The sequence below is a fragment of the Amia ocellicauda genome, chromosome 11 (genome assembly GCF_036373705.1).
Source record: "Amia ocellicauda isolate fAmiCal2 chromosome 11, fAmiCal2.hap1, whole genome shotgun sequence".
Lineage (NCBI taxonomy): Eukaryota > Metazoa > Chordata > Actinopteri > Amiiformes > Amiidae > Amia > Amia ocellicauda.
In genome coordinates this window covers 8,060,503-8,085,154 of record NC_089860.1, presented here as the reverse complement: position 1 = coordinate 8,085,154, position 24,652 = coordinate 8,060,503, and the positions used below count along the sequence as shown (strand labels likewise).

The window sequence follows — 24,652 nt, the reverse complement described above, 5'->3', positions numbered from 1 at the left end:
TGATCATTTACAGGAATTGCCTTCATAAGAATAATGACTAATCATAGAGAGAAGACAAACCAACAACTGACTTTACTACTACTACTACTACTACTACTAGTAATAATAATATAATAATAGTAGTAATAATAATAATTATTATTATCATGCTCATAAAAGCCAGCTGTTAACAACAGCACTGACCACTGGATGTTAGTTTTCAAAACCAATAAAAGATTACTGTTTACTCTTCTCAGGTTGCTCCAAACGGTGTTCTCTCAGTTTGCAGGAGGCGTGACTTCCAAGGCGCTATTGATCACGGGAGCCTGGCGGCCTGCTGACAAGGGTGGGTGGGTGGGTGGGGGGTCAGGTTGGCTCCATAAATACTCCCTGAGAGGGGAGAGAGAGACAGAGAGCGACTCACACCTGCACAGTGCCACACATAACTCAGAAACATCCAGACCCAACATGAAGCTGACTTTCCTGGTCCTCACCTCAATGCTCATCTATCTTTCTGGTAAGTATGTCTCCGAGAGTTGGGTGGCAGAGTTGAACTGTTTTTCTTGAACAGATCACAGTCCATCTCTTTCATTCTGGGATTTTAGATCCTTTCTTTCTCCTTTTCTTCAGTGTTTGAATGGGTCTGCTTTATTGAGTGCATAGTGTGCTATACCTAAGATGAGGGGATGTCTTTGTCACATCCCAAGACTATAATGTAATGTGTTTATTATTAAATGAAATGTTTTTCTGTTTTCAGTTTAGTTTTTTTAATGTTTTAATGAATTTATTTAATAAAATACTTTTGAATGTAATTCTTACCAGATATTCCACACAGTGTGTTCTCCACACCTCTGTCACTTAAGAAACTAAATGCTGTATTAAAACTATATCATGAGCAAGAAAACACCTGTCTTTATGTTATTGCAGGCCTGAAACTGTACAGTGTATTTGTCCTCATAAAAACTGAAAAAGAGTGTTTGCCGACAATCGATTTTACAATTGCTGGAGTAAAAAGCACTACTGTAAACTGTTTTGTTGTTTGTTTGTAAGTGAGTGCCACATATAAACAGTGTATTTTTTGTAAATACTTGTTGGGCACAAAAATACTAGAGTATGGTACTATAGTATTTTGATTCTGGTTGCTGAAGTGGGAGCTACTTTCTCAAAAAATTATTATTATATAGTCTTTTTTTACTAGTAGAATGCACAGCTGACTTCAAGTCAATTATCTGCTTTTAAACACATAACTTAATACCCCTGGGTGCCTGTGTTGTAGTTTCGGTTGAGCGCTCTGCCAAAGCTACACAAAAATGTCACCCTTTCGTCACACTTCAGATGTTCTCGAGTGTAACACTAGGTGGACGCTATAGTTCTGTGTGTGAGAGTGGCGCAGGTTTGATTAGACAATAAAATAAAGAACCACAGGGGACAAAATGGGGGGTGGGGGTTAGATTTGTATTTTATTTTACTTTAAATAACCCCCTAATAAAAAATACTTTCACTATTTTCCCTCATACCATTCACTTGTGCCAAACTGGTAAGGGTCACTAAAAATCAGGTGTAAAGCTATCTGTCAGCTGATGTTGTATCAGCTCTAGTCTGTTCGTCCTTTGAAAGTGGGGAGTCCAATGTGTTTCCCTCTGCTGTCACACGGCACTGCTGGGAATGAGGTCAGGGTGGATGGTGTCCCACTTAGCCCCCACTCAGCCGACTACCAGCTCAGCGAACAATGTGGCAAATAATAGGAAAGCAGACTGTGTAACATCAGCTCACAGGGTTATTGTATACCCAGCAGCCCGGTCTAAACCCTTGGACAATGAACCAGCCGCTGATAAAATAAAAACTAGAAAAAACACCCACACATTCAACGGGAAACTCATGAGGAAAGCAGAGAGTTGTTTACTATTGCTTAGCAAGGGTAGAAAGGGTGTCTCGACCATTTCTACTGCTATCACTCAAGGATCATTTGTGTTTTACATATTTTCTAGTATACTCGAGGTAGATCGTAATCAACAGTTGTCGTGTTTAGTAATGGGGTTGGCTGGGAATGAACAAGAAAAAGAACTGCTCTGAAGGACTGGATGCTGGATCTTTAGCTCATCTTCTATCAGGGTCTTTTATAAAACACATACTTTTTCTCTCAAGGATTCTTGAAGGAATCCTGGACTGGGTTTGGGGATTCATTTGTAGCCCAGGGTGGAGGTAGAAAAAGGAAAAGCCATATCCCTTTTAATGAAAACCCGCCGGCAGGCATCATACATGCAAAGCTCTTTAGCAGTGCCAAATCTCCAGAACCTGTCGAATAAAACCTGAAACAAGAGACCACAATCCTGCTGGGATTCAAGCTGCCATCTCAGGCACACCTCCAAATGCCCAATGCTGCACAAGTCCATCAAGCAGAGTAAGAAAACCACTTTGCCAACAGCCTGGTCTCCTGACACAGGGGGTATGAATGTGCAGAGAGAAAAGATGCCACCAAAACAAGCACACACCCCATGGACTTCTTACACGGGTGTGATTTCAAAGGATGGGGGCATACAATGCATTGTACCTTTCTGGCTTTAGTGCCAACTCCAAGGGCAACCAGAGTGGTGCAGACAGCATTTGAATGTTATAAAAGATATGAGGTTCTTTGAAAAGCTGACTGGGTTCTTCCTTCTCGCCCCACAGGACTCATTTCTGCTGATCCACCACACGGACAACCCAGGGAGGTGAGCTGCAGTTTATGTACCTACTCTTGGCTTTAGAAAGCATACATGAGCAATATGACTTTCAAAGATAACTGCATGATGTGCTGCTCTTTTACTATTGCACAGGCTGTAGGATGGAGAATGATGGCAGATATGTGATGGAGGGCCTCACAGCTCTGCTGCCAGTTCCCAGTGTTTAACCCTGTATTTTTAACCGCAGGCTCACGCTAGGAATCGAATGGGTGCAAGAATGGCAGACCAGCATAGTCTTCTTTTTCTTCCTACAGAAATTGCAGGAGGAGGGGAAGCATAGGGGGCAACAGGAGTTTGTAGACAACCAATGTGCAGGGCTGTGGATTGGAGGCTCTCAGGACACAGAGACAGGGCTAGGTTTGGGCCGCGAGTAGCAGATGTTAGAGCAGAGGTCCGTCGATCCAATCCAAGCCCTCAGAGAAGTACAGCAGGCTAAACGACAATCAGAGTCTCGAGACCGTTGCATTAGTTGCTGTGTCGGTTGTTTCCCTGTCGATCCCCTTTAAAAGTGGAGGGTCTCACTTTGTTATGTGAGGGTCGTGGAAAGCTCCCACGCCACAGAGATTACAGAACCTGCAGCAAAACACCAGTAAAGAAACAGAGACGCTGAACACTGCTGCACCTTGTACCTTCTGGGGTAGCATGAAAAAACCTGATGGGAAACATATGCTGAAAGGCTAATAATATTAATCTACCTGAATGTGCAGTATGGTTTAATATAGCAGGGCTCTGTATAACACAAACTCCCCTCACTGTTCCTGCCCTCTCTCTCCAGCCTCACTGTGAGGAGTACTCTGATGGGATTTGCTCCAAGGAGTTTGATCCTGTGTGTGGGACAGACGGCAAGTCCTACAACACTGAGTGTGTGCTCTGTATGGAAAACAAGTAAGTTGGACATAAATATATATAGGGAGTCTAGGGAGGGTTGAAGTCTTGTGAGACCACTTTTAATATGTGTGCCATTGGCATGCTAAATATTCCGTCGTCGTCTTTCCATTGCCACAGCCAGAGTTTCTTCTTTGATGCTGTTCACAGCTGTTAAAAAATCTTGCTTCACTTGAACTGGGTGTTGATTGTGTCTGTATACAGTATCTGTAAGAAAACCCCATGAGAAGAAGTCCCACGGGTTCATATCTGGTGCCAAACTGGCAGGGTCCAATTCAAAGTAACAAATAAATAAATAGTGGCATATGGTCTACCTCTGCTCAACAGCAGGCTGCAGTCTTTTTGATTAGATAGGTGTCCAGGGAGAGGTGAGGTCAGAAGTAATGTTTAACCAGGAGGGTGAGAGTCTGGGATAACAGAGCAGGTGGCCACCTTGACCACATGGCACTCAAACACCTTAACCAGAGTTCCCGGGAAGTAGGTTGAGTCAACCCTGAAACAATGTTGTTGACAAGAGAAACTTGATAAATGGACGATATAGGTAAGTGAGTTTGAAATAGTGCTGTAACCTGCGTGAAGTTTTATGATTTGTATTGACGCTACCTGAATACTGGGACCCCGACTAGAAATACGTCATACCAGGCACACTTCCGTGTCTCTCCAGGTGAAGCTTACAGAAAATAAATGGTACACCGGGGGCGGACACAGCTTTGGAGGTTGAGTGACAGAAAAGCCTTGAGAGCAGCATTCAAGCCATACGAAACAAAGTGCAAAAATGGTATGCACTGTACACTACATCTCCCTGACTAAACCAGCTGGTTTTCTTATATATATATATATATCAAATAGGACATATAACTTGTCCTTCTAGTCCTGTATTTGTTTTCAAGTATCCAAGGTAAGTGTAGGCTCAAAAAGAAAAACAGGATGAATGCACCGAACCAAAACATATTTATGACACCCATATCGGTCGTCTTTAAATGGTAAGCTGTGCAATGTGATGGCTATGGGGAGACACACTCTTGAGAGACAACCATTTGTATGTGATCCTTCCCTCCTGTCTGACTGTCCTTGTCGTTTCACAGTGCCAACCTGTGCCATTTAATAACCATGTACCACTCTGTCATGTTTTCAGACGCAAATCACAGCATGTGTTAGTCAAACATCAGGGGGAGTGCCGGAGCAGACCCGCCCCTGTCTGAAGCCCCCGTCCAATCAGCACCGCAGACCGGGAGGGTTCCCAGCAGGCCGGCAGCGTCGAGGGCTAACCTGTAGAATGAGCCAAGGGCAACAATAAACTAATTTAGCTGGCCATGTTGTCTATGGCTGTCTTTCCTGCACTGCTGCTGGAAGATGTCCACCCCTCCAGGCTAGTACAGGCATTGACCGAGAAGGCACTATAAATAAAATTGTTACAAATACTACAAAATGTTTATTGAAATGGTTAATGAATATCTTGCATTGTTCAACCAGTGTTTTGCACTCTCAACAGTGGCACCCCACACTAATACACAACAGTGAGACAAGAGAGGAATCCAGAGCAAAGTTAATGTTACCCTGAACATGACTAGCAGATTTGGGCTTGCTTCCTCCATAGGAAAAACATAAAACTGGCTCCTTCACAGAGTATGGGTGTGTGATGTATTCTACTTTGCAATTCTAAGGGTGGACAGTGGCCACTGCTCAATTTCAGAATGGGATCACTGCATAGTAATGCAGAAATGAACACAATTAAAACAGCTTTGTGATGCACCTGTCAGAGTCCGTGTGTGTCGGTGTAGAAATCTGCAGCTCAAAATGCAGAGCTTCTTGCTTCCAGTTTGTTTATAAACAGCTGCAGCTGTGATTTCAGGGTCTTGGTTATTGCACTTGCCTCATATCTTCAGATTGGTCCGCTAGATGGATTGGCAGGCAACTCGGCCAACTTTCTCCCTCTCATCCCTCCTAGAGGCCCATGGGAATCACAACAGTGAGCCAAAACTGTGGCCAAAAAAAAAGTGGGCAGGAGTAACTGGGGATTCTGAATTTTAAAAAGCAGCAGTATATGAAAGGAGATGGTTTTGTTCTTCATTTCATACAGAAAACAATTAGTTCCACATTTCTTTATTTAGTCAAGACTGCACATTCTTTCTGGGAATCACCTCCTCTCTTTTCTTAGTAAGATTATGGCCGTATCCTTTCTTCCCAGTTCGGACCGATGCCAGTAAAATCGGTCCCACAGTCAGTCACTGCACCAGTCCATGGTTCAGCCCCATGAAGACAGACTGCTCCTCTCCACTTCCCTCTCCCCTCCTTCACCAGACAACCTTCAGTTACCTCAGTTTTCACACATCAAGAACCACATACATTAAAGCCAGGGCCCAAGTTTCTGCTACGCCTTGTAAATACACATTACTAAAAAAATAAATAATTCAATACAAAGGCTATAACAGTCAGTCTGCCCCATTATGTACATTCTTAGGTCTAACAACTCGGGTTTAGTAGTAGTGCCCTTCACATCTTAAACCTGAATATCGACGTCACCGTCCGTAATGTTAGGCGTTCTTCAGACCCCTTCCACAAAATTAAAAATATAGCCGGATTACCCATACAAAAGCAGCCAAGGCCTGGGTACCAGTAGATCAAGTAAGAGGAGGTCTTACAGCGGATTAGTCCAGCTTACAAACTCACTAAGCAGCTTCATGGTTGTGGATGTAATGGCCATGGGAGTGAACAGCACAGTGCAGAGGATGGATCCCCAGTGGTGAGAGGGAAAAACAGGAAAGAAAAAAAAAAAAAAAAAAAAGGCTGCTTTATTGCATGCTTATTAACCACCTCTTCCCTACACAGCTGCAGTAAAACCAGCCCAGCAGCAGAGGGCACTAAAGAAGCAACACCCTGCAAGCTGAAGAGGCCGGTGTCCATGAGATGGAATAAGTGGCTGAGTGAGTGGACAGATCAAATCGAATGCAGGGGGATCCAGTCTGCTTAAGTCTCTACAGCGCCACCCTTGTAGCGAGACTCAGTTGTCACCCTCCTCAGCGCACTCTCCCTAGCACGGTGTCCAGCAGGGTCAGGATCTCCCCGAAATAGCCATCCTCATCGCCCAGCCCCCGCTCGCCCTCCGCCAGCTCCTGGTACTGCTCCTGCAGTGCAGAGAGTGAGCGTGCCAGGCTGCGGTCCTGGCGGTACAGGTCCTGGCAGTGGGGCATCATGGCCAGCAGGGTGCGCAGGGCCTTCTCACGCCAGTCGTGCTCGGGGGAAGCCAGCAGCTCGGGGACCAGGCCGCACCAGCCCTGCTCCTCCAGCAGGGGCAGCAGGGACACCTGGGAGTACTGGCGTAGCCGTTCTTGGTGCGAGGCGTCTGGGACCACGTCCAGCCCAGCCTGAGAGATCAGCTCCTGGCAGAGACACGGAGAGAGTTAGAGGAAAAAATATTATTTTTTCTTCTTCTCAGGGCTCTATAGTACAGTGTTCACACTAGAACCACCAAGATATCATACTACATACAACCACTACAAGCACAAAATGTGCGGCTCCTTTATAAAACAGCTGTGTGATGAAAATGAAAAACAGTTGGATAAAACTTTATATTGACATAATCACAACATTGTCAGGGCCGAAACACTGCATTTACATTAAAAATGTAAGCATCTTATTTTTTCAAAACAAGCGCATTTACATAAACATGAAAATAAAATGCATGTTACACAAACTTAACTATTGTAGAAATCAGTATGCACATATCTTAGATTTGTGATTATAAAACAAATAAACAGTTCTAAAAATAGCAAAACTAAAATATTACAAAGCCCAGATTGTCTGCTTTATTCTACTCAATATAGCCTACAGAATAAACTGTGGTTCCAGCAAGAAGTATTTATAACTTAAATTTTGAGTTTACAGCTGAAACACTGTCTAGGTATTTAATTCAAATATTTAGTAACAAAAGAACAGATATGCAGGAGAAATTCACACAGGCAGATATATTTACATTTAAATTTCAAAAGCCGCTCAAAGTTCGGCTACAGTGGTGCTAGTGTTAAAAGGTATTTCTTGCTAGTAAAACAAATCATATACCAACAGAAGAGGCATTGAAAAAACAGGCTGGTTCACACATCCACTGGCACACAAGCTACACACTGGGATTCTTTGTTGAAGCCTCAATGGCTCCCCTGAGCAACCCCTACATAAACCTTGATTGTATACACTAGAATACAAGTTCTTCCGTAGTAGCCAGTGTGATCGTGTCGCCTTGCCATTGTAAAAGGAGTAGCCTAGGCACCGAGACAGTACAGGTAGGACAAAACACAAAGCACAAAAAGAGCAGAAGACACCTGGATTCAACTAAACAAATCCCAATTTGGCGAGTAGACCATACAGCCAGGTCTTTCATATGAACATGGCTACACTGCGTACAATTGCCCCTCTTTTCTACCGCAGTCGGTGTGCTGTCCAGTCCTGGGGCTCACCTTCTCCACGATCATGTCGTACAGCAGGGTGACGACCCGCACGCGCATGGCCCCTCCCCCCGGTGTGCGGAACAGCTCCCCCAGCACCTGCAACCCCCCCAGCTGCAGGAAGTGCCTCTGAGCGAAGGGGAAGTGACGCAACAGGCAGGCCACCGCAAACAGCGCCTGCAAAACATACAACAAGCCATGAGAACATACCTGCACACGTATCATGGATGTAAAAGCTTCACTGCATTCACAGAGGCCGGAGAGCCGTTGCCGGGGAGAGATTAGCTTGGGTTTGCTGGGAGTACATTACCTTCTTCTTGAGGGGCAATGGTCTGTCGGTGGCCAGCAGCAGCAGCAACTTCTGGAGAGCACCCCCCTCCACTGCCTCCACCTGCACCCGGGGATTACTGCAGAAACACCACACACACTTCACATGGATACGCTTGCTTTCCTGGGTTCTCATGCATTCTATATCACTGTACACTTTAAGAAAGCAGAATAACCCAGAATGTTAAAGTAGGGGCTAAAGAAACCAGCAACAGTTAGATACAGTGGATGCTTAAAGACCGTGTGTAGTTTTTGTTCTTTCAGTCCCTTGTATTGTGAATGTACTGGGGAGAGTACCTGGACAACGCCGAGCCCAACACGAAGGCCGAGTTCTCCTGTAGGAGGGGCTCTGAGCTGTTCAGACTGTCAATCACCAGCCGCAGCCCCCCCATCGCCACCAGGTCCTGCGCATTGTCCACCTGCAACAGTCGGAAAAAACAGCCCGAGAATTGTAATTAGACCAAAATAAAAAATAAAAGCACACAGTCTGGGGACCAATATTTGTCCTCGCTGTAAACATTTGCTCAGCTGTCAGCCTCTGCATTCCTTCCCACAGAGTGAAACCATTACAAATTGGTCACTTATAATGTTTTGTTATTAGTAGTCCATAGGCTGTACACCGTATCGTTTAGGTCCGTTCCCATAATCAGTGGGTCAGAAAACGTACATTTGTAAAATATTCTATTCATACTATTTAATGGTGAATCTCAAAAGTTCTCAGTGTGATTTCTGCCAGTTTTTTTTTTTTTTAATTCCGACTACAAATGTTGAACTATTTACTGAATCACACTCGAAACGTACGCATAGATTCACTGAGCGAATCTGTGCTCTAGCCAATCAGAGGGCTGTATTGATCGAGTTGGACTTGTTTTCAGCAAGTTCTACTGTACAGAGCTTGAAGACTTTTGTGCATTATATCACAAAAGTCTACATCTAAATTTTATTGAACTCCTGATTAAAATTTGATAGTTTGGGTCTCTAAAGATGGAAAGAGTGATTCATAGATTAGCAGGCAGTTTATTTAAAGCTTTAAACAAATATAGATACAGTAAAATATGAAGTTTCAATTTTGCCATTTGTCAATTTTGTGTAATGTAATTTTACATTTTGCTTTACATTGTACATAAAAGATAAGTCTCCCTGGCATTTAGGAATTTTGATCTAGGTCTATTGGACCTTCAAAAATCAGCTTGTTAACAGAAGAGATGGTAAAATATCAATGTTTGACCAAAAGTACAGAGTCTGACGTTGTATTATGTGAAATGCGGTCAAGTTTCACGTGGAGAACTTATTTCCAGTTTAGGTAGATATTGGAGATCAAGAAACTATGGAGAGAAAGCAGTCCCCATGTCGATGGAACAAAACCAGATATCTAGCAACATTCTGGATTACAGCTTAAGGCCTATAGGGAAAAAAAAAAAAAAAACTCTGGTGTAAACACTGGTGCAGTGGCAAATGCTGTATGAATAGAGCCCTTCTGAGGTTTAGCTCTCTACGTGTCCAGTTCGAAGCGGATAGTCCTAAAGGGGTTCATCCTTCATGCAGGGTCTGCCATGGCTCACCTGATGCACCAGGTACTCCAGGTCCAGCAGCGCGGCCACCCTCTCGTCCAGCGTGGCCTCGGAGTGGTTGAACTGCTTCACCAAGCGACTCATCACCTGGAAGTCCGTCTCCACCATCATGTTGAGCTCCTCCATGTCCCTCTTCAGCTCCTCCAGGGGGCGGTACTGAGCCCGCACTGCTGCCTCCTCCTACATACACACACCAACTGAGCTGGGCAGCCAACTGGTACCACTCAGGGGGGTACAATCTCATTGATACCACATCACAGCAAATGGCAGAAGGATTTCAAAAACACATGATAGTTGGTATAACATGGCACAATGATAAGTAGTAGGGCATACAAAATAGTCAAATACCTGAATGCATATTGGAATTACTTTCTAGCAATTGCTAGGACAAATGTCAAGCCCATATTTTCTGATGTACCAAAGGAAATCTGGTTTTAAATGGCATGTGCAAATTAACTGCTAATTAACTCATTTAGAAGTCCATTTTTGTTTGGTTTATAATTCTCCAAATCAAAAACCCACAATGTGTAAATGTTACAATTGTTAAAAAAGAAAAGCAAAAGAAAGGAGGAGCAAGTGCTCGTTTGCGTGTCCTAGACATCTTAACACTTATATTTTTGGTGTTTTTCCCACGTCCTCACACCAGGGTAGCAATACCAGATATAACAAGGGTAACCCTACCTTTTCCCTGGTCTTGTGGGTGGGTTCCTCCTCCTTGAACTTCTTCAGGGCCTCCTTCAGCTCCTGTGCACTGAATTGTGGGGCCTCTGTGTTCAACATGCCCTTCCTGGGACAGACAGGCTGAAATTAGCACAGGAGGAACACAGACCACAGCAAAAACAGAATTAAAGTCAGGGAAAACCTGCAGGTATCCAGCAGCTGTAGTGGGTACCCACCTCTGGCCGCTGTGCCAGTATCTCAGCCGCGCCTCCTCCCCCAGCTTGACCTCTCTCTCGCCCGTCTGCAGATTCAGACGCACATGAGAGCCGACGGGGACGGCCTGGCCTGAGGAACAGAGATGTACATACACAGAACTGGATGTTAAATTTCAATGCAAGGAATTAAAATAAAAAGTTGTATACATTGTTGTTTTTAAAAAATCCCCAGAACAGCAACAGACTACAGAGGGAAGCAGGTGGGAGAGGGTACCTGGCCTGAGGGACTGCCACACGTCTGTGGGCTGAAACACCTCCAGATCTTCTGGGTTGAGTTCTTCATCTACCTGGGCTTCCCCATCCCGGTCACTGGGATCAGTGGTCTCCACCACTGACAGTGCAGAGTGTGTCTGTGGGGGTGGGCAGAGACAGCCCTGGTGAAACAAGCACCCAACACCAAGCCACAAGGACAGACCATGCTGGACGATAACCGATTACTCACACAAACTATACAAACCACGCAGATCAAGTCCCGCACTCTACAGCAACTAGATCAACCTAAAGATGGGCACCCACATATGGAGCTATGCTTTACTTGTAAAACCCAACGAATCCCTGTAAATTATACCCTTTTACTTTTATCCCTGTATTTCAACAGTTTCTGTTAAGTAACAGTTAAACTGTTGAGTTGCGTTCCCCCCCCCCCCCAACCTTATGGTATAAATAGAAGCCTGCTCCACACAATTACATTAGGCTCTGCTTAATATGCAAAAGAAATGCTCCCAGTTACTGCAGTGTTGAGGCTGCTCCGTTTTGTGCTTGGTGATGTGTCATAAATCATCACTGGAACATGAACTCTGGAAAAATTCTAAGATATCAGAGTTCTACAAGGCTGGGTGTACTAGCTCCATCTAACCAACACCAAACATGACATTTCGTTTTGTTCAGCAACAATGGTACTTACTTTGTCAGCGGCGGCCTGAGGGAGATGAAGACAGAGCATGGAGAGCAGCAGTACCGTCACCCTCAGCCCACCGGAGCCTCCCCGTCGCATCGCGCCGCTAAGGACCATTCTGACACTGAAGAAACAGGAACAGTCACCCCGACGGACAGGCTACACGGTGCTACTACGTGCTGAAGCGAAACTCCACACAGAACCTATAATTAGGACAGTACTTTTCGGTTTTTGCATTCAATCCAGTTAAATTAATGACCACCACTCTTACATGAAATATTTAGTTGTACTTTTATCGTACGGGCTTACCTCCAATTCCGATTCTTGAAAACAACAACCGAGTTAGAATAGTAAGCAGGACTTCTACAACTTAAAAGCCTATTCTAGTAAACTGAAACCGTAGCGGTTTATTTTTAATTGCGATTCAATTTCTGTCCATGTGTTAAAACTGTAAATATATTGACATCATCAAACACCACCGCCACCGGGTTCATGGGATTTATATAGACGCAGACAGCAAGTCAGGTTCGCACACGACAAGTACTCACTTCCTGGCTCCGCCTCTGTAGTCTTCGAATGATGTGGTCCAATCAGCTCCCGGAACGTCCGTCAATCTTTGATTCGATTGGCTGAACCGGGTGCGTTGCCCCGCCCATCTCGCCGCGGAAGAAACGCAACACAAGTGCAATGCGGAGGACTGACGCAACGTGGTGTTGGAGAGTTGGTGTCGTTACATCACACGCATTAGTAACCATTTCGTTTGTTCAATTTGACGCCAAACTTAAATATAGTATTCCATTCTTATTTTTTAATATAACATTCACAAAATAAAATAAAGGCCTACCATTGCCATCAAACATACTAAACACTGACATTAAACTGCAGACATTTACTGCATTTCTGTGAATTAAACTGCTGTGTGAAGTTAAATTAAGTGCATGTTAAACAAATAATCGCACTTCATTTAAAAATGTCAGTTTTTGTATTAAAGTTAAATAAATACAAAAAAGCAATAAAGAATCTGCCAGTACTCTATCTGGAGAAGAATGGTAGACTGAATGGTTGAAAGGTGAAACAAATCTGGTGTTTTCATTATTGACTTTTATCCAGTCCTCCAAGAAAAATAACACTATTCTATTATCCCCCTTCCGAGGCCATTTCAGACTTACAGTATATAAAAATGCAATCTTCAGTTTCAATCCAGCCTCTCGTTTACTCTACAATTAACAGTAACACTTTAAAGTAATGTTGTGGTATTCATACATCAATTAATTGGTAATTAATTGGTGCTCATTACTATAAAGTGTGACCCAATTAGCAACTGTTTTTGAAAGATAAATACACCTACTAATGAGATTTATAACAGATGGAACTCCTATTTATTGTAATGGAAATAGCATTTTAAATTCACTGATGCAGGATTGTATTACAGTTTGTATAACCAGACCTGACTCCAGTCTTATTACCATCTCTGGGAACAGAAGAGAAGTGGTAAAGATTCAGTATGGAACACAGTACTGTATAATTGTGACCAAAATTCCCGTCTGGACCGTGCAGTGTTCCCACAATAACACAAAATAATGAAATAAAAAAAGGTAATATGAGGACATGCAGTACATTAAAAAAGTTTAATACACAATTATTAAACATTTCCATGAAATATAACAATAGTAAAATCTTTGACTGCATGACAGTAAGTACACACTGGCTCCATGCTCATGTCCCTGGCCTTCAATGTGCTGTGAGACACTGGGAGGCCCGACTGCCCTGCGCTCTCCACTCTATTGCTGCGCGCACTGGTTCTCCAGGGTGGGTTTGGAGGAGACGTGGATGACGGGCTGGGGCTTTTGCTGCTGCTTCCTCTCCAGCCTCCTGTTCTCGGCTCCTGTCCCCATCTGCTCCTCTGTCTTGATTGTGGATTCGGCTGAGGGAGACCTACAGGCAAACCATCCAATTGGCATTCAGGTTTACGGAGTAGCTTTGCACAGTCTGTTGCAGCGATGTACAGTTCAGACAGGGGCATGTAGACAATCAGAGCCTTGGGGGGACAGTCTGATGTGAACCATCAATTTTCTGAAGGCCATTTTGCTATAATCTAGTCCTCATGTTTCATTTGTTCTAACAGCCCTGATTAGCTTTAGATTTGTGTTATTTCCCCTAATTTAACCTAATCTATAAATTTAATTCAGTTTTCGTCAGCTAGGTTATAACCATTAACTATTATAGAATACTTTTTGTTGTTTTCCATATGCCAATTCTACCTAGATTAGGACAACACCAGTCATCAACACAATCTATACAGCATGCTGTGTTACTACAGTAGCTCATTTGATACAGCAATATGAAGAGATTTGATGTTGAAAGACACAAATGCCACTAAATAAGTGTAGTATTAATAAACATCTCGATACTCCAGTTGATAGGGGACTTATATAAGGGTCTGGTCTATAAAAGCATTCCATAACTTATTATTTTAATACCAGTAAAATGCTCATTAATGTCAAGTAATCTGTAGTATGTAGCACACTGCTACTTACACACATTTCAGTTTTTGAAATTAAAATGAACAATCAGTTAATTAAAAACCTAGTTTAATACAGTCAATGTAGTAATTAACAGTGAAATTGAAACATCGAAAGAACAAGGAAAGTGCAATCAAAAAATGTCATACACATGCAAGTAAAAAGACTAAAGAAAAGCATTTGACTTAATTACATAAGAATTAAATGCCAAAGTAACATACAGTACAAAAAAAATGGAGAAACCAGTTACACAGCAGTTATGCAGAAAACACGAGAAAGCAGTAGAAAAGGCATTCTCTGAAGAAAATCCTTTTTACAGCATAATAATGCAGTTATAATGCAATGCATTTTTTCTTTTCCCCTACACATTTCTTTTTATTATTGTAATACTTTGCACAAGAGACCTATGGCTATCCATAAAGATATTTTTTATTCAGAGGTTTGCAAACGCTTAACTCAAAGGAATATTAGTAGCCAAACTTTATTTCTCCCCCATATAAAACAATCATGATGAAAAAAAGTTAAAATTGTTTCTAGTAATTTGAACTATTTTATCCACAATGCCAGAGAAAGAATTGAGCTGTTAGGATTATTAGAGCTCCGGAATTAACCCTGGAGAGCAGCCGGTGGAAGCAGTTCACTAGATTGTGCCACAGCATTTAAAGCAAGCCAGGCTGAAGCAGCAGATACTTTCATACTACAGACCTCAGATTTGTCTGCCTTTATTAATAAGGAATTAAATGTATTCACTTCCAATGATTTAGTTTCCAGTTCTCTCTCTCTCCCTTCCTTCTCACTCTTGTGCCTCTTCTCAAACTAACCAGTCTTCCCTACACTGTCTCCTTTGTGTGTCACATTACTCAGGCTTTCTATACAACATCCATATAACTCTCTGACACCGACCACAACCTAAAGACCTATGTCTCACTGTACTCCACTGTGCCACTAGGATCACCACCATACACTTACAATCTTCAACACGGCTCTACCCTTCGCACAACTTCTCAACCTGTTAATAGGGTACGGGCCTTTGTTTTAATTTGAATTATGACATTCCTAAAATAATAATCCTATCAGATTTAAGCAGTGCAGACTCTTTACATTTTGTACTGTGAGCAACTATTATTCCACTCCTAAAACACTTAGTAAGGAAATATAATGAATACTCTAGAAGTAAAGTCCTGCACTGTACCCCTTGTCAAACAGTTATGCTACATAAATATGATGCATATGCTATTAATGCTTTTTTCATATTTTGTCATTAAACAAAGCCACAATAGTATTCAGTTAACCTGCTATACGTTAGTGTTTGTGAAACTCATTAACTGGTTCCAACAAGAGATAAGGTTAGGGATAATTACTGTGCACATGAAAATAAAACTACATTTTATACATACAAACATAAGGAAGATGTTTCAGTTCTCTCTATATCTATGAACAATCAGGTAGCACAATTTGAATATAATAAATGTAAACAATATACAATACTTCTATAAATAAAATTTAAAACACATAAAAAAGGCAGCAACGGCAAAGCAGTAGTGCTGAAGGATCCTGACATGATTACACTACCAGGCCGTCATAGCCAAGTTACTGCAAAACTGAATCAAAATCCGTACTGGAGCACTGAAGAGCTGCAGATACATAAATGTAAGAAGCCTATCTATCAGACATCCAGTTTCTTTCTCCAGGTCTCTTCAGCTGTGCAGGGTTTGTGGCGCGCTCCCCAGCGTCACTGAGAGTTCTTCCTGGTCACGGTCTTCCTGAAAAGCAGGGGCAGCGAGGGCAGGGCCAGCGAGGGCAGGGCCAGCGAGGGCAGGGCCAGGCGGGGAACGAAAGTGCGCCCAAAGTCGAGGAAGAGGAAGAAGACACAGAAGGCGATGTTCATGCAGCGGAGGAGAAGGGAGAGGGGTTGGCAGGAGGAAGAGGAGGACACTGACCTGGGGGGCTCGCTGGCGACGTGGGCAGAGGGGGGCTCCTCGCAGATGCGGACACACTTGGAATCGTGAGGCTGCGGGGTGCTGGGCTCCTGGGTCTGGACCTGCTGGAGAGGGGTCATGACCTGCCGTTCCACAGTGCAGGTCTGGGGCTCGGGCTCGGGCTCGGGCTCGATCGTCTCTGCAGGCCCACTGTCTGCCAGGCCTTGCTCCCATTCCTTCAGCTCAGAGCCCTGTGATGGCACGTCCACCGGCAGCTTCTCTCGCCTGCGCTTCTGCACACGATTCCTATTCACCTCTGGAGGGAACGAACAACAGCACTCACTGCAGCTGTCCATAAAGTGAAGTGAGGGATTCCACATATGCCTGTTTATCTCCACCTACGAGGCTGCAGTAGCCTTGTATTTTGCGGATTTGTTAAACCAGGCAACACAACAATCTTCAACAAATTAAACAACCTTTACAATAAGATTGATTAAGGAGACATCTGCTGAAGATTCTCGATCGGCAGAGGCTGACCAAACTTCGAAACGTGTCCGTGCGGGGCACTTACCACTGGGTTCGTATTTCATCCTGATCTCGTCCAGTTTGACCTGCAGCTTGATGTTGTCGCTCTGGCACAGCTTGAGCGTCCTCTCACTGCTGAACAGCCTCCTCTCCACTTCCAGCACCCTCTGACTCTCTGCTAGGGCCTTCATCCTCTGCAGGGAAAGCTCCTCTCCTATCCTCTCCACCTCCTTCCTGCACAGAAGGCACACTGCTTAACAGGCACTTAAAGGTCGAATTTATCGCTTTCCCTGAAATCGCTGTTGTTTAAAGTTGTTGGCAAACCAGAAATATTCATATTGCAAAATACAGGGAAATATTGTATTTTTAATGCAATGCAAAAGCTATTCAATTTCCTCTGGTGCTTTAAAATAGCAAGCGATTTTCCGGTGGATCAAAACAAAAGTTCAGCTCAATCTCCTGTAATTAAATCTGTACTCTGCTTTAAATCTCAGACTAAGGATTACTGCTAAGGCATGTTCATTGAGGTACTGAGGCACACAGGAGAAATTAACAAGGGAGACTTACATCGAGTTTGAAAGCTGCATTTTCAGGAGGTCAGTGTAGTACGTCCCATCTCCGCTTTCGGTCAGCTCTGAAGGCATGCAGGACGGCTCGGCCTTTACAGTCATCTTCACAGAATTGACAAAGACTTGATGTTTGCATTGGCAGTTATAGGAAACCTGTATTTATTGTAACTGCTTCCCTACTTTATGTAATTATGCCTGTTTTGTCCCCACAATGCAACTATTATCACATTTCAACTACCCCTGAATAGACCCCTGCACTGTATTTGTTTTTATGTTATATTAGACCATTGATAATTTTAGACTCTCCTCACCTCCACCTTCTCCAGGCGGCGCAGTTTGATCATGAGAGCCTCGATCTCGTTGTTCTTCTGGGACAGCATGGACTGCAGACGCTCCAGTTGCCCTGGGTCAGCATGAGAGCCCTTCAGTTGCATCAGGGTGGCAATCTGCACCTGCAAGAGGGATGGAAACGGCACAGGAGTCACCCTCCGCACACTGTTCAGCCAGCACCATTTCTGCAGTTGTGTCATCACAGGGAAGCAGGGCTACATTTCAGAAGAGCTTTGTGCCCAGGTGAAATTAACCACCCATCGTTGTTGCAAATTAAAATCAACTGCAGTGTCCATTAATCCTTAAGTCACATGTGCACTTCCCCCTCTTTAAGTTGGGTTTCAATGTCAGCTTGCCTGTATGAAATACATTTCTCGATAGCATTTTGAGAATGATTTTAATACCATTGACTCTTAAATCTACATACACAATTCTTTCTTTACTTAGCCACTAGTCACTTTGCTAATCATATCCTCTTTTAAATAAATTTTGTTTTAGATACATGTATTAAGATACAGTCTACATGTCACTGTGGGTTTTAACAGGACTGCATATAATTGTGCGTATTTCTAATACTTTGTGGTTACTGCACATATATATAAATGATCAAGCTTTTGCTATTAATCCAAAAGGCAAGGTTGTGTTACAAAATGTCAAGAGCAAACTATGCACCTTGGCTGCCAAGTCTGTCTCTAGTGCCCTACATTCTGGACCTATCCAATGTACAGTACAGCGTTCGATTAATCCACATTCCCATCCTACACATAGTGTTCCACTATGAGGCAGCTCCAAAGTAGTATAATTACATTTCTTAGAGTTTTTAAAATTGTATTTGTTGTGACTGTAATACTTTTTAAAACATCTCAAGCAAACCTAGATTTGCCTAAAATCAAACGACTGTAACACTGAAGTCAGGAGTTAAATTTGTTTATTATGTGCTTCAAAACTCTAGATAAATTTATTGAGAATTACAACAGCGCAAAAAAAGTCCCAGTGAAAGGGTCAAACAATTACATCTTGGACATCACACACACAATAAAATTACATTTCCAACAGCAGTGCATAAAGCAATCATGCATGATAAACTCTGCAGGGGAAGCTGAATTCAACCATTCAATGTTCATAACCATATTCCTGTTGCCAGTGTAAATCTCTGGCCCAAAGAAAAAAAAAAAAAAAATAAAAAAAATTCACTAACAAATACCCACTGCAGAATACTGTTGCACAGCAACACAAATAAATACGTAATAAATAAATATCAAAAATCTGCTAGTTAAATTACTTCTGTGGCAGACTGAAAAAAGGACTGTAATACTTTAAGAACCCAAAATGGGATTAAAATCATAAATTAAATCAACTGTAACATAAATAAGCAAGATAGAGAACGTGCTATCGAAACTGCCCAGAAGTGCTCCTTCGATGACAGTCCAGTTGGCGACAATATATAAGCAAACGCCTCCCCTTGCTGCTCTGCACATGCTGATGGAGCTGAGAGTACCTGAGCTTGAGAGTTTGAGAAGAGAGAAGTGTTGGTGGTGGAGTGGGAGCTCCGATGGGGATTTTGCCTTAAATTATTGTAAAAATTGACACAGTAGTACAAAGCATCCCCAATGGCTCATCATTCAGAGAGGGTTTGACTCAGAATTCTCACGGGCAAGTGCTAAAAATGACACCACACCCCTTACCTGCTGTCTATCCCAAAGTGCTGGATGCTACACTAAATAACAGCCTCACCTGTAACTGTAACAACTCCCGTTTAACATTCTGGAGCAGATCAGGATTTTGGAAACTAACTGTACAACGCAGAGCAGGAGTAGCAGAGAGCAGTTTAGAACGGTGCTGGATCTTTTAAGAACCAAGCGCAAGATCTCCCCGTACAGCTGCGCAGTGATTTGGGACAGTGGGCTCCTGTCCCGGCCGGAGAGCCAGCTGATATGACGGGGCCCGAGGGTGGTGGTGCAGAGGACGTGTACCTTCATCCGGTGGAGCTGTTGCCTGGAGAAGGCGTGCTGCTTCTGGAGCGACTGGTGCTGCACCTTCATGCTGATCAGCTGGCGCTCCATCTCCGCTCTCCGGTCCTCCACCTACAGGGAACACGGCAGGGTCAAACGGGCTCCTGCAGAGAACAGGAGGGCACCATGCGGAACAGGCCAGCGGCGAGGCAGGATGGAGGGCCGCAGGTTTACCTCAGAGAAGAGGGAGTTGCCTTTGCTGTTGGGGTCCTGAGACTGCTGCAGAAGCTGGTCCAGCTGCAGTTGGAGATCCTGGTTGGCTTCCCGGGCTTTCTAGAAGAGGAGAAATATACAGGACAGTCTCTCTTAGCTTAGTGCCATTGAAGATGCACACAATTTAAAGCATCTTTATCATTACAACAAAAATAAACTGTTAAAGAGTATTAAAAGGCAATCTAGCATCGAAAACACTATGTGCTATACCTCCAAGCCATTAAAGTAAGAGATGGCCTCTTTCTCCCGCTCTTCCTTTTCATCGGACAGGCGCTCCACCTTGCGCTGCAGGTTGGTGTTGGCCAGTTGAAGCTGCTGCTCTCGGTACCTCATCTCGTTCAGCTCGTGCTCCAGGTCAGCCTGGGACCAGAGAATTACACACAGAGAAGGCTAGTCAGGGAGCAAGGCTTTCACTCAACTTGGACGTCACTTAACACAAGGACTAACCAAGAACACAAGTACTAATTATTTGTATAGAAGTGATAGAGATGCTATCAGTCCCATGGAGGACTACTTGTCAGTTTTTCCACATTTTAGCAGATCTCCAAGAAATTACTCTCATTTGGGTTCTACACTCACAATCTGACTGATCCTCACACTTTCTGTTCTTTATAGCACGTTTTAATACAGATAGTCATTATTTTAATTAAACATAAAAGATGCAGGATTCTGGAAAGTACAGCTCATTACAAATGCCATGTTTTGACATGCATGATCAAACAGCATGGCTGTCATTTTCTTTTCAAAGCTGGTTAATGTTTTTACAGTAAAACTAGGCTGCACTCTAAAGACTCCAGCTTCAGCTTATGCAATGAATGTTTCCTCAAAGCTGCGGTCTACTGCAGAGACATCAAACAAAATATTTTAAATCTCATTAAGATCGGGAAAAAATGTCTCTAGCAGCTCAAAGATTTCACAGAGAATAACTCAAGAGTGATTGCTCTGAACTCACATTTAAAATAGGTTCAGATATGTGGAAAGAAAAGGACAATTAGAGGCACGTCACAAATAAGGTCTGGGGAAGGTGGCTCAGAACAGGTAGCTGTGATGGCCGCTATTGAGAGAGAAGTGCAGGAGAGCTGAATGTGAACTATGCCATTAAATAAAGAGGTGCACATAAGGGTTTCACATCGAGAAGGGGATCTGTGCCCAGATGGTGACCCCCCCCAAACCTTGGCAGTCTCCAGCTCGATCTTCTCCATCTGCAGCTCCAGCATCTCAGAGGACATGGTCTCATGTGTGCGCTCCGTCAGCGCCCGCAGCTCCTCCGTCTTGCTGCTCAGAGACTCGGCCTGCAGCTCCAGCTTGTGTCTCAGCTGCTTCTCGCTTAGCCGCGTCTCGTCCAGCTCGGCCTTCATCCTCTCCATCTGCACAAAGGACACAAACCAATAAAACAAGGCAGTAATTACACATGCGATTCCTATTCACTAATCAATTGCTCCATTTGTTAGATTACCAATGTGAAATATTTTTAAAAGCCGTCTTGGGTTGAAAAAGCTTGACTGTAGCCTTCTATGTAACTTTCATAGAAGAAGAACACAAGACAGACCTAGCAGGGTTTCTTACCTTGTTCTTGTAGTCATTGACCTCAAGAGCATGGCTCCTCTCGAGCTGGGCCTCCTGCTGTTCCCACAAAACCTTCTGCTGCATTTTGATGGTTTCACACTCAGACCTCAGACTGTCAAGTATGCGGCCTCTCAACTCCACCTCCCTCTGCAAGGAATACTTCTCCTGCTCCAAGGCCTGCATTCACACACAAGCAACAGTCTATATGTAGAAGGAGGGATTCACACTAGTGGTACATAGGTGTGTGTGTGGACCAACAATGCGAAAAGGCAAACCCAAAAGTGCTGACAAGTTGGTGAGTGGAGGGTGGAGGGGATGCTGGCAAGTTGTAGAGCAGGGGTGGGAGTTGCTGCAGAACCAGACATGCTTACAAACCGCTGTTTATAAATAAATAAGTCGTGTCTTGAACACCCAGGGGGAGTGGGCTCCCCTGGTTAAGAACCCCTGTTCTAGTGTAACCTTTGCAATATGATCCACCCCTACCTGACAGCTCCTTAATGGCTGAATTCAGCTTAACTTGAGTCCACTGCTTGTGGAGCTTTAGCGCTTCACAAGCCACTGTGATGTCTTAAAAATCATGAATGGCATCGGCCACATCAAACAAGAGGAGCTTTTCCAGAACAGTAGGGACACACGGACCCGGGGACACAAATGGAAATTGGGCACTCAAGACAGAAAACAGGAGACACTTCAGAGAGGCATCACAATCTGAACAAACTCCCCAGCGATGTGGTTGAAGACGACAATTACAGAACATTCAAAAATAGACTGGATAGGATCCTTGGATCACTTAGTTATTAATGGACTACAAACGAGCACGATGGGTTGAATGGCCTCCTCTCGTTCGTAAACGTTCTTATGTGTTGCACAGCGGATCTCTGTGGACTCACCTCGATCGAGTTGGTCATCTCAGTGCGCTGCTCCTCCAGCTTGTTCTGCAGTTCCAGCTGGCAATCCAACAGCTGCAAGCCATACTGGGCAGCCTTCTGCATGGCCTCCTCGGCCTCCTTCAGTCTGCATCGTAGGCGCTGGATTTCACAGTCCTCGGCAGTGGCCATCTTTCAGCCTACAAACACAGAGAACACTCAGACAAAGTACTGGAAAATGTGGGGGATAAATCCCAAAAAGTGCATCTTTGAGCACCAAAAGTTTAAACAGAGAGCACCAAGCGCAGAGGAAATTAACTTAACCTCAGTTGTTTTTCCCTCTTTTTAAGCACACTTGGTATTGTGACCTGAGAAATGCATTACAAAAGCACGACTTCTGCATCATCCAACTTGTAAACACCCTCTACACCCTCAATATGAAAACAAATCAATGAAGAAGTATCCAGTTTGACTTTAAACCCAGATATGTTTGTATATCCTGGAAGATCATCTTAAACCTGTGTATTGCACAATCTTCCTGTCTACAATAACACTTAAATGCTTTTGAATAACTAGATTTAACTTTCCAGTAAAACAATGACGGCTCTTTCATTACAGATTAATTTCAGAGGAAAACATTTACTGATGTACCCTTATATAATCTGTGTGGATGCCAACAAACTCTATGACTATTTGAGATAGGGAAAGAAAATCAATTGACCCCTTTCTAGAATGTTCCATCATTAGCAAAAACAAGAACTTCTATATCCAATATAGCATATAGTAACCTTAAACTAAAAGTCACTGAAAGACAAGCTGAGTAGCCAACTACATTAAACTGAGTCATGAACATTTTTTTATCAAAACAAATAAGAACAAAATCTTAAGACTTAAATAATAACTTAATTTATCTTAATACGTTTTCTGTAATTTCGAACAGCACTTGGTTGTTGTACACCAAATTACTGAATGTTGTTAAATGACACGTACTGTACCTGCCTTTGTGTCCTTAAAGGCGAGGGTGAGCAGCCCGTAGAGAGAACAAGGATTGATCTTAAAGTCTCACCATGTGTCTGATTAAAAGCAGTGGGAAAATAAAATAAGGTACGTCGGTACCAAATAAAAGCAAAAATGCACATATCCTGATTTTTTTAAAGTATGACATTCTCAAATGATTTATTTTTTATCCGAAATCCATTCCAACCCTGAACACAAAAGAAAGTCCCGAAGGCAGCAGATACCACTGCGAATAACTGCAAGGGTTTTACTTTTTTGGGGGGTAATCGCTGACAGAAAGGGGCTATTCAGCCACATTATCAATCGCGGTTTATATTCAGGGTTTTCCAAGGAAGGGGGGATGGGAGGCAGAAGGGGGCTATTATGACTGCCTGAGCGTTTGCTAAAAAGGATCCTTCGCCATGGCAACGCCACCAGAGGAACAATGCGGGAGAGAACCCGCCCTTCCAAACGCACACGCTCCAAGCATCGGAATGGAACCAAGTTGTGTTGCCAGATTGGGGGATTTCCCTCCAAATCTGGGGGCTTTTTAAGTGCCATGAGAGAAATGTGGGGGCAACATTTCGCTATGGGTGTGAGTTTTTGTAACCTGGGGGGATTTAGGGATGTACACACTGGATTGAAAACTCTTTCAATTCTCTCTGGGAAGTGGAAAGCCCCGTCACTGTCCCCTGATTGGTTGACGTTTATTTTGTGGGCGGGTCTTGTGTCCAAGCGCCAAGTATTATATTTGCATGAAATACAAACGTTTTTTGTTCAACAAATACCCCCCAAACTGAGCAAATGGTAACCTGTCCTATTAGTGCATAGTCGTATGTCTTTGTAACGTAAGATAGAAGGTGTTATATAAAAAAAATATGTATACAATGAAAGTTGTTTTTCAACTAACTATGAATGACTAGGCGTCACGGATCCGAAGTGACAGTCGCGAATTCATTCAGCGAACACGTATTATCATACAAACAAAAGCTACGTCTAAGACATTTCGTACTACATGTAATCTTGATCAAGACATGACGATGCACAATTAAACTGTTCAGAAGTTTACCTTCTTTCTTTTATCGCTCCCTCTCCCTTTCCACTGGCCAACCGCCGTCCGTCACAATTTGAATTCAGCTCCAGCCACCAGGCAAGCCTCGCGAGAATCGAAATCCCCGAAAACGAGATTATAAACAAACAGGGACGTGCCCACGCTGTCGGGGGAGTCCAACTTTACACAGATATACATGCTTTTGTGTTAGTTGTTTGTATTCTTCCTCTGCGTGTGATCTGTGTTGTTATTGTCTTCTTTGTGTTTGCAAATAAAAAAAGAGTGACAGAGCTGGTGCAAATAGCTACAAAGCTTCACTTCTGCTAACA

At 43.4% G+C, this 24,652-nt stretch overlaps 3 protein-coding genes across 7 annotated transcripts; 1 reads left to right on the top strand and 2 right to left on the bottom strand.

The window, feature by feature from the left end:
* Positions 1-364: 364 nt before the first annotated feature.
* Positions 365-5,332, top strand: LOC136762914 (serine protease inhibitor Kazal-type 1). Its single transcript, XM_066716520.1, has 4 exons — positions 365-496; positions 2,650-2,690; positions 3,478-3,587; positions 4,723-5,332. Exons 1-4 carry the CDS (start codon positions 448-450, stop codon positions 4,787-4,789), a joined length of 267 nt encoding a protein of 88 aa, XP_066572617.1. The 5' UTR covers positions 365-447; the 3' UTR covers positions 4,790-5,332.
* A 342-nt stretch (positions 5,333-5,674) lies between these two features.
* Positions 5,675-12,298, bottom strand: sil1 (SIL1 nucleotide exchange factor). 2 transcript variants are annotated; one of them, XM_066716517.1, is made up of 10 exons: positions 12,064-12,298; positions 11,764-11,957; positions 11,074-11,209; positions 10,821-10,929; positions 10,606-10,711; positions 9,916-10,104; positions 8,651-8,772; positions 8,337-8,433; positions 8,039-8,203; positions 5,675-6,967 (listed from the first exon to the last, which is right to left on the bottom strand). In XM_066716517.1, the coding sequence occupies exons 2-10, from the start codon at positions 11,869-11,871 to the stop codon at positions 6,605-6,607; spliced, it is 1,395 nt and encodes a 464-aa protein (XP_066572614.1). In that variant the 5' UTR covers positions 11,872-11,957; positions 12,064-12,298; the 3' UTR covers positions 5,675-6,604. The 2 variants fall into 2 exon arrangements, with proteins under 2 accessions (XP_066572614.1, XP_066572615.1); XM_066716518.1 differs by having other exon boundaries at positions 11,764-11,878.
* Positions 12,299-13,368: 1,070 nt separating this feature from the next.
* Positions 13,369-24,428, bottom strand: spdl1 (spindle apparatus coiled-coil protein 1). Of its 4 annotated transcripts, none has more exons than XM_066716516.1 (13): positions 24,342-24,428; positions 23,267-23,349; positions 22,301-22,476; positions 21,411-21,587; positions 21,017-21,211; positions 20,055-20,204; positions 19,806-19,904; positions 19,593-19,703; positions 17,601-17,741; positions 17,288-17,391; positions 16,767-16,954; positions 16,217-16,511; positions 13,369-13,689 (listed from the first exon to the last, which is right to left on the bottom strand). In XM_066716516.1, the coding sequence occupies exons 3-13, from the start codon at positions 22,466-22,468 to the stop codon at positions 13,536-13,538; spliced, it is 1,782 nt and encodes a 593-aa protein (XP_066572613.1). In that variant the 5' UTR covers positions 22,469-22,476; positions 23,267-23,349; positions 24,342-24,428; the 3' UTR covers positions 13,369-13,535. The 4 variants fall into 4 exon arrangements, with proteins under 4 accessions (XP_066572613.1, XP_066572611.1, XP_066572612.1 ...); XM_066716514.1 differs by having other exon boundaries at positions 23,272-23,349; XM_066716515.1 differs by having other exon boundaries at positions 23,276-23,349.
* Between the last annotated feature and the right edge of the window lie 224 nt (positions 24,429-24,652).

What these genes read in the sequence shown, in the direction of transcription:
- sil1 (XM_066716517.1), bottom strand. Translation starts at nt 11,871, where the DNA reads ATGGTCCTTAGCGGCGCGATGCGACGGGGAGGCTCCGGTGGGCTGAGG. An exon ending in CCCACAAGACCAGGGAAAAG is followed by an intron (nt 10,105 to 10,605) that starts GTAGGGTTACCC and finishes GTGTGTATGTAG; the next exon opens with GAGGAGGCAGCAGTGCGGGC. An exon ending in CATTGCCCCTCAAGAAGAAG is followed by an intron (nt 8,204 to 8,336) that starts GTAATGTACTCC and finishes TATGTTTTGCAG; the next exon opens with GCGCTGTTTGCGGTGGCCTG.
- LOC136762914 (XM_066716520.1), top strand. Translation starts at nt 448, where the DNA reads ATGAAGCTGACTTTCCTGGTCCTCACCTCAATGCTCATCTATCTTTCT. An exon ending in CACACGGACAACCCAGGGAG is followed by an intron (nt 2,691 to 3,477) that starts GTGAGCTGCAGT and finishes CTCTCTCTCCAG; the next exon opens with CCTCACTGTGAGGAGTACTC. An exon ending in GTGCTCTGTATGGAAAACAA is followed by an intron (nt 3,588 to 4,722) that starts GTAAGTTGGACA and finishes TCATGTTTTCAG; the next exon opens with ACGCAAATCACAGCATGTGT.
- spdl1 (XM_066716516.1), bottom strand. Translation starts at nt 22,468, where the DNA reads ATGGCCACTGCCGAGGACTGTGAAATCCAGCGCCTACGATGCAGACTG. An exon ending in GCAACTCCCTCTTCTCTGAG is followed by an intron (nt 19,704 to 19,805) that starts GTAAACCTGCGG and finishes TGTTCCCTGTAG; the next exon opens with GTGGAGGACCGGAGAGCGGA. An exon ending in GTCGCCAGCGAGCCCCCCAG is followed by an intron (nt 13,690 to 16,216) that starts GTCAGTGTCCTC and finishes GTTTGCCTGTAG; the next exon opens with GTCTCCCTCAGCCGAATCCA.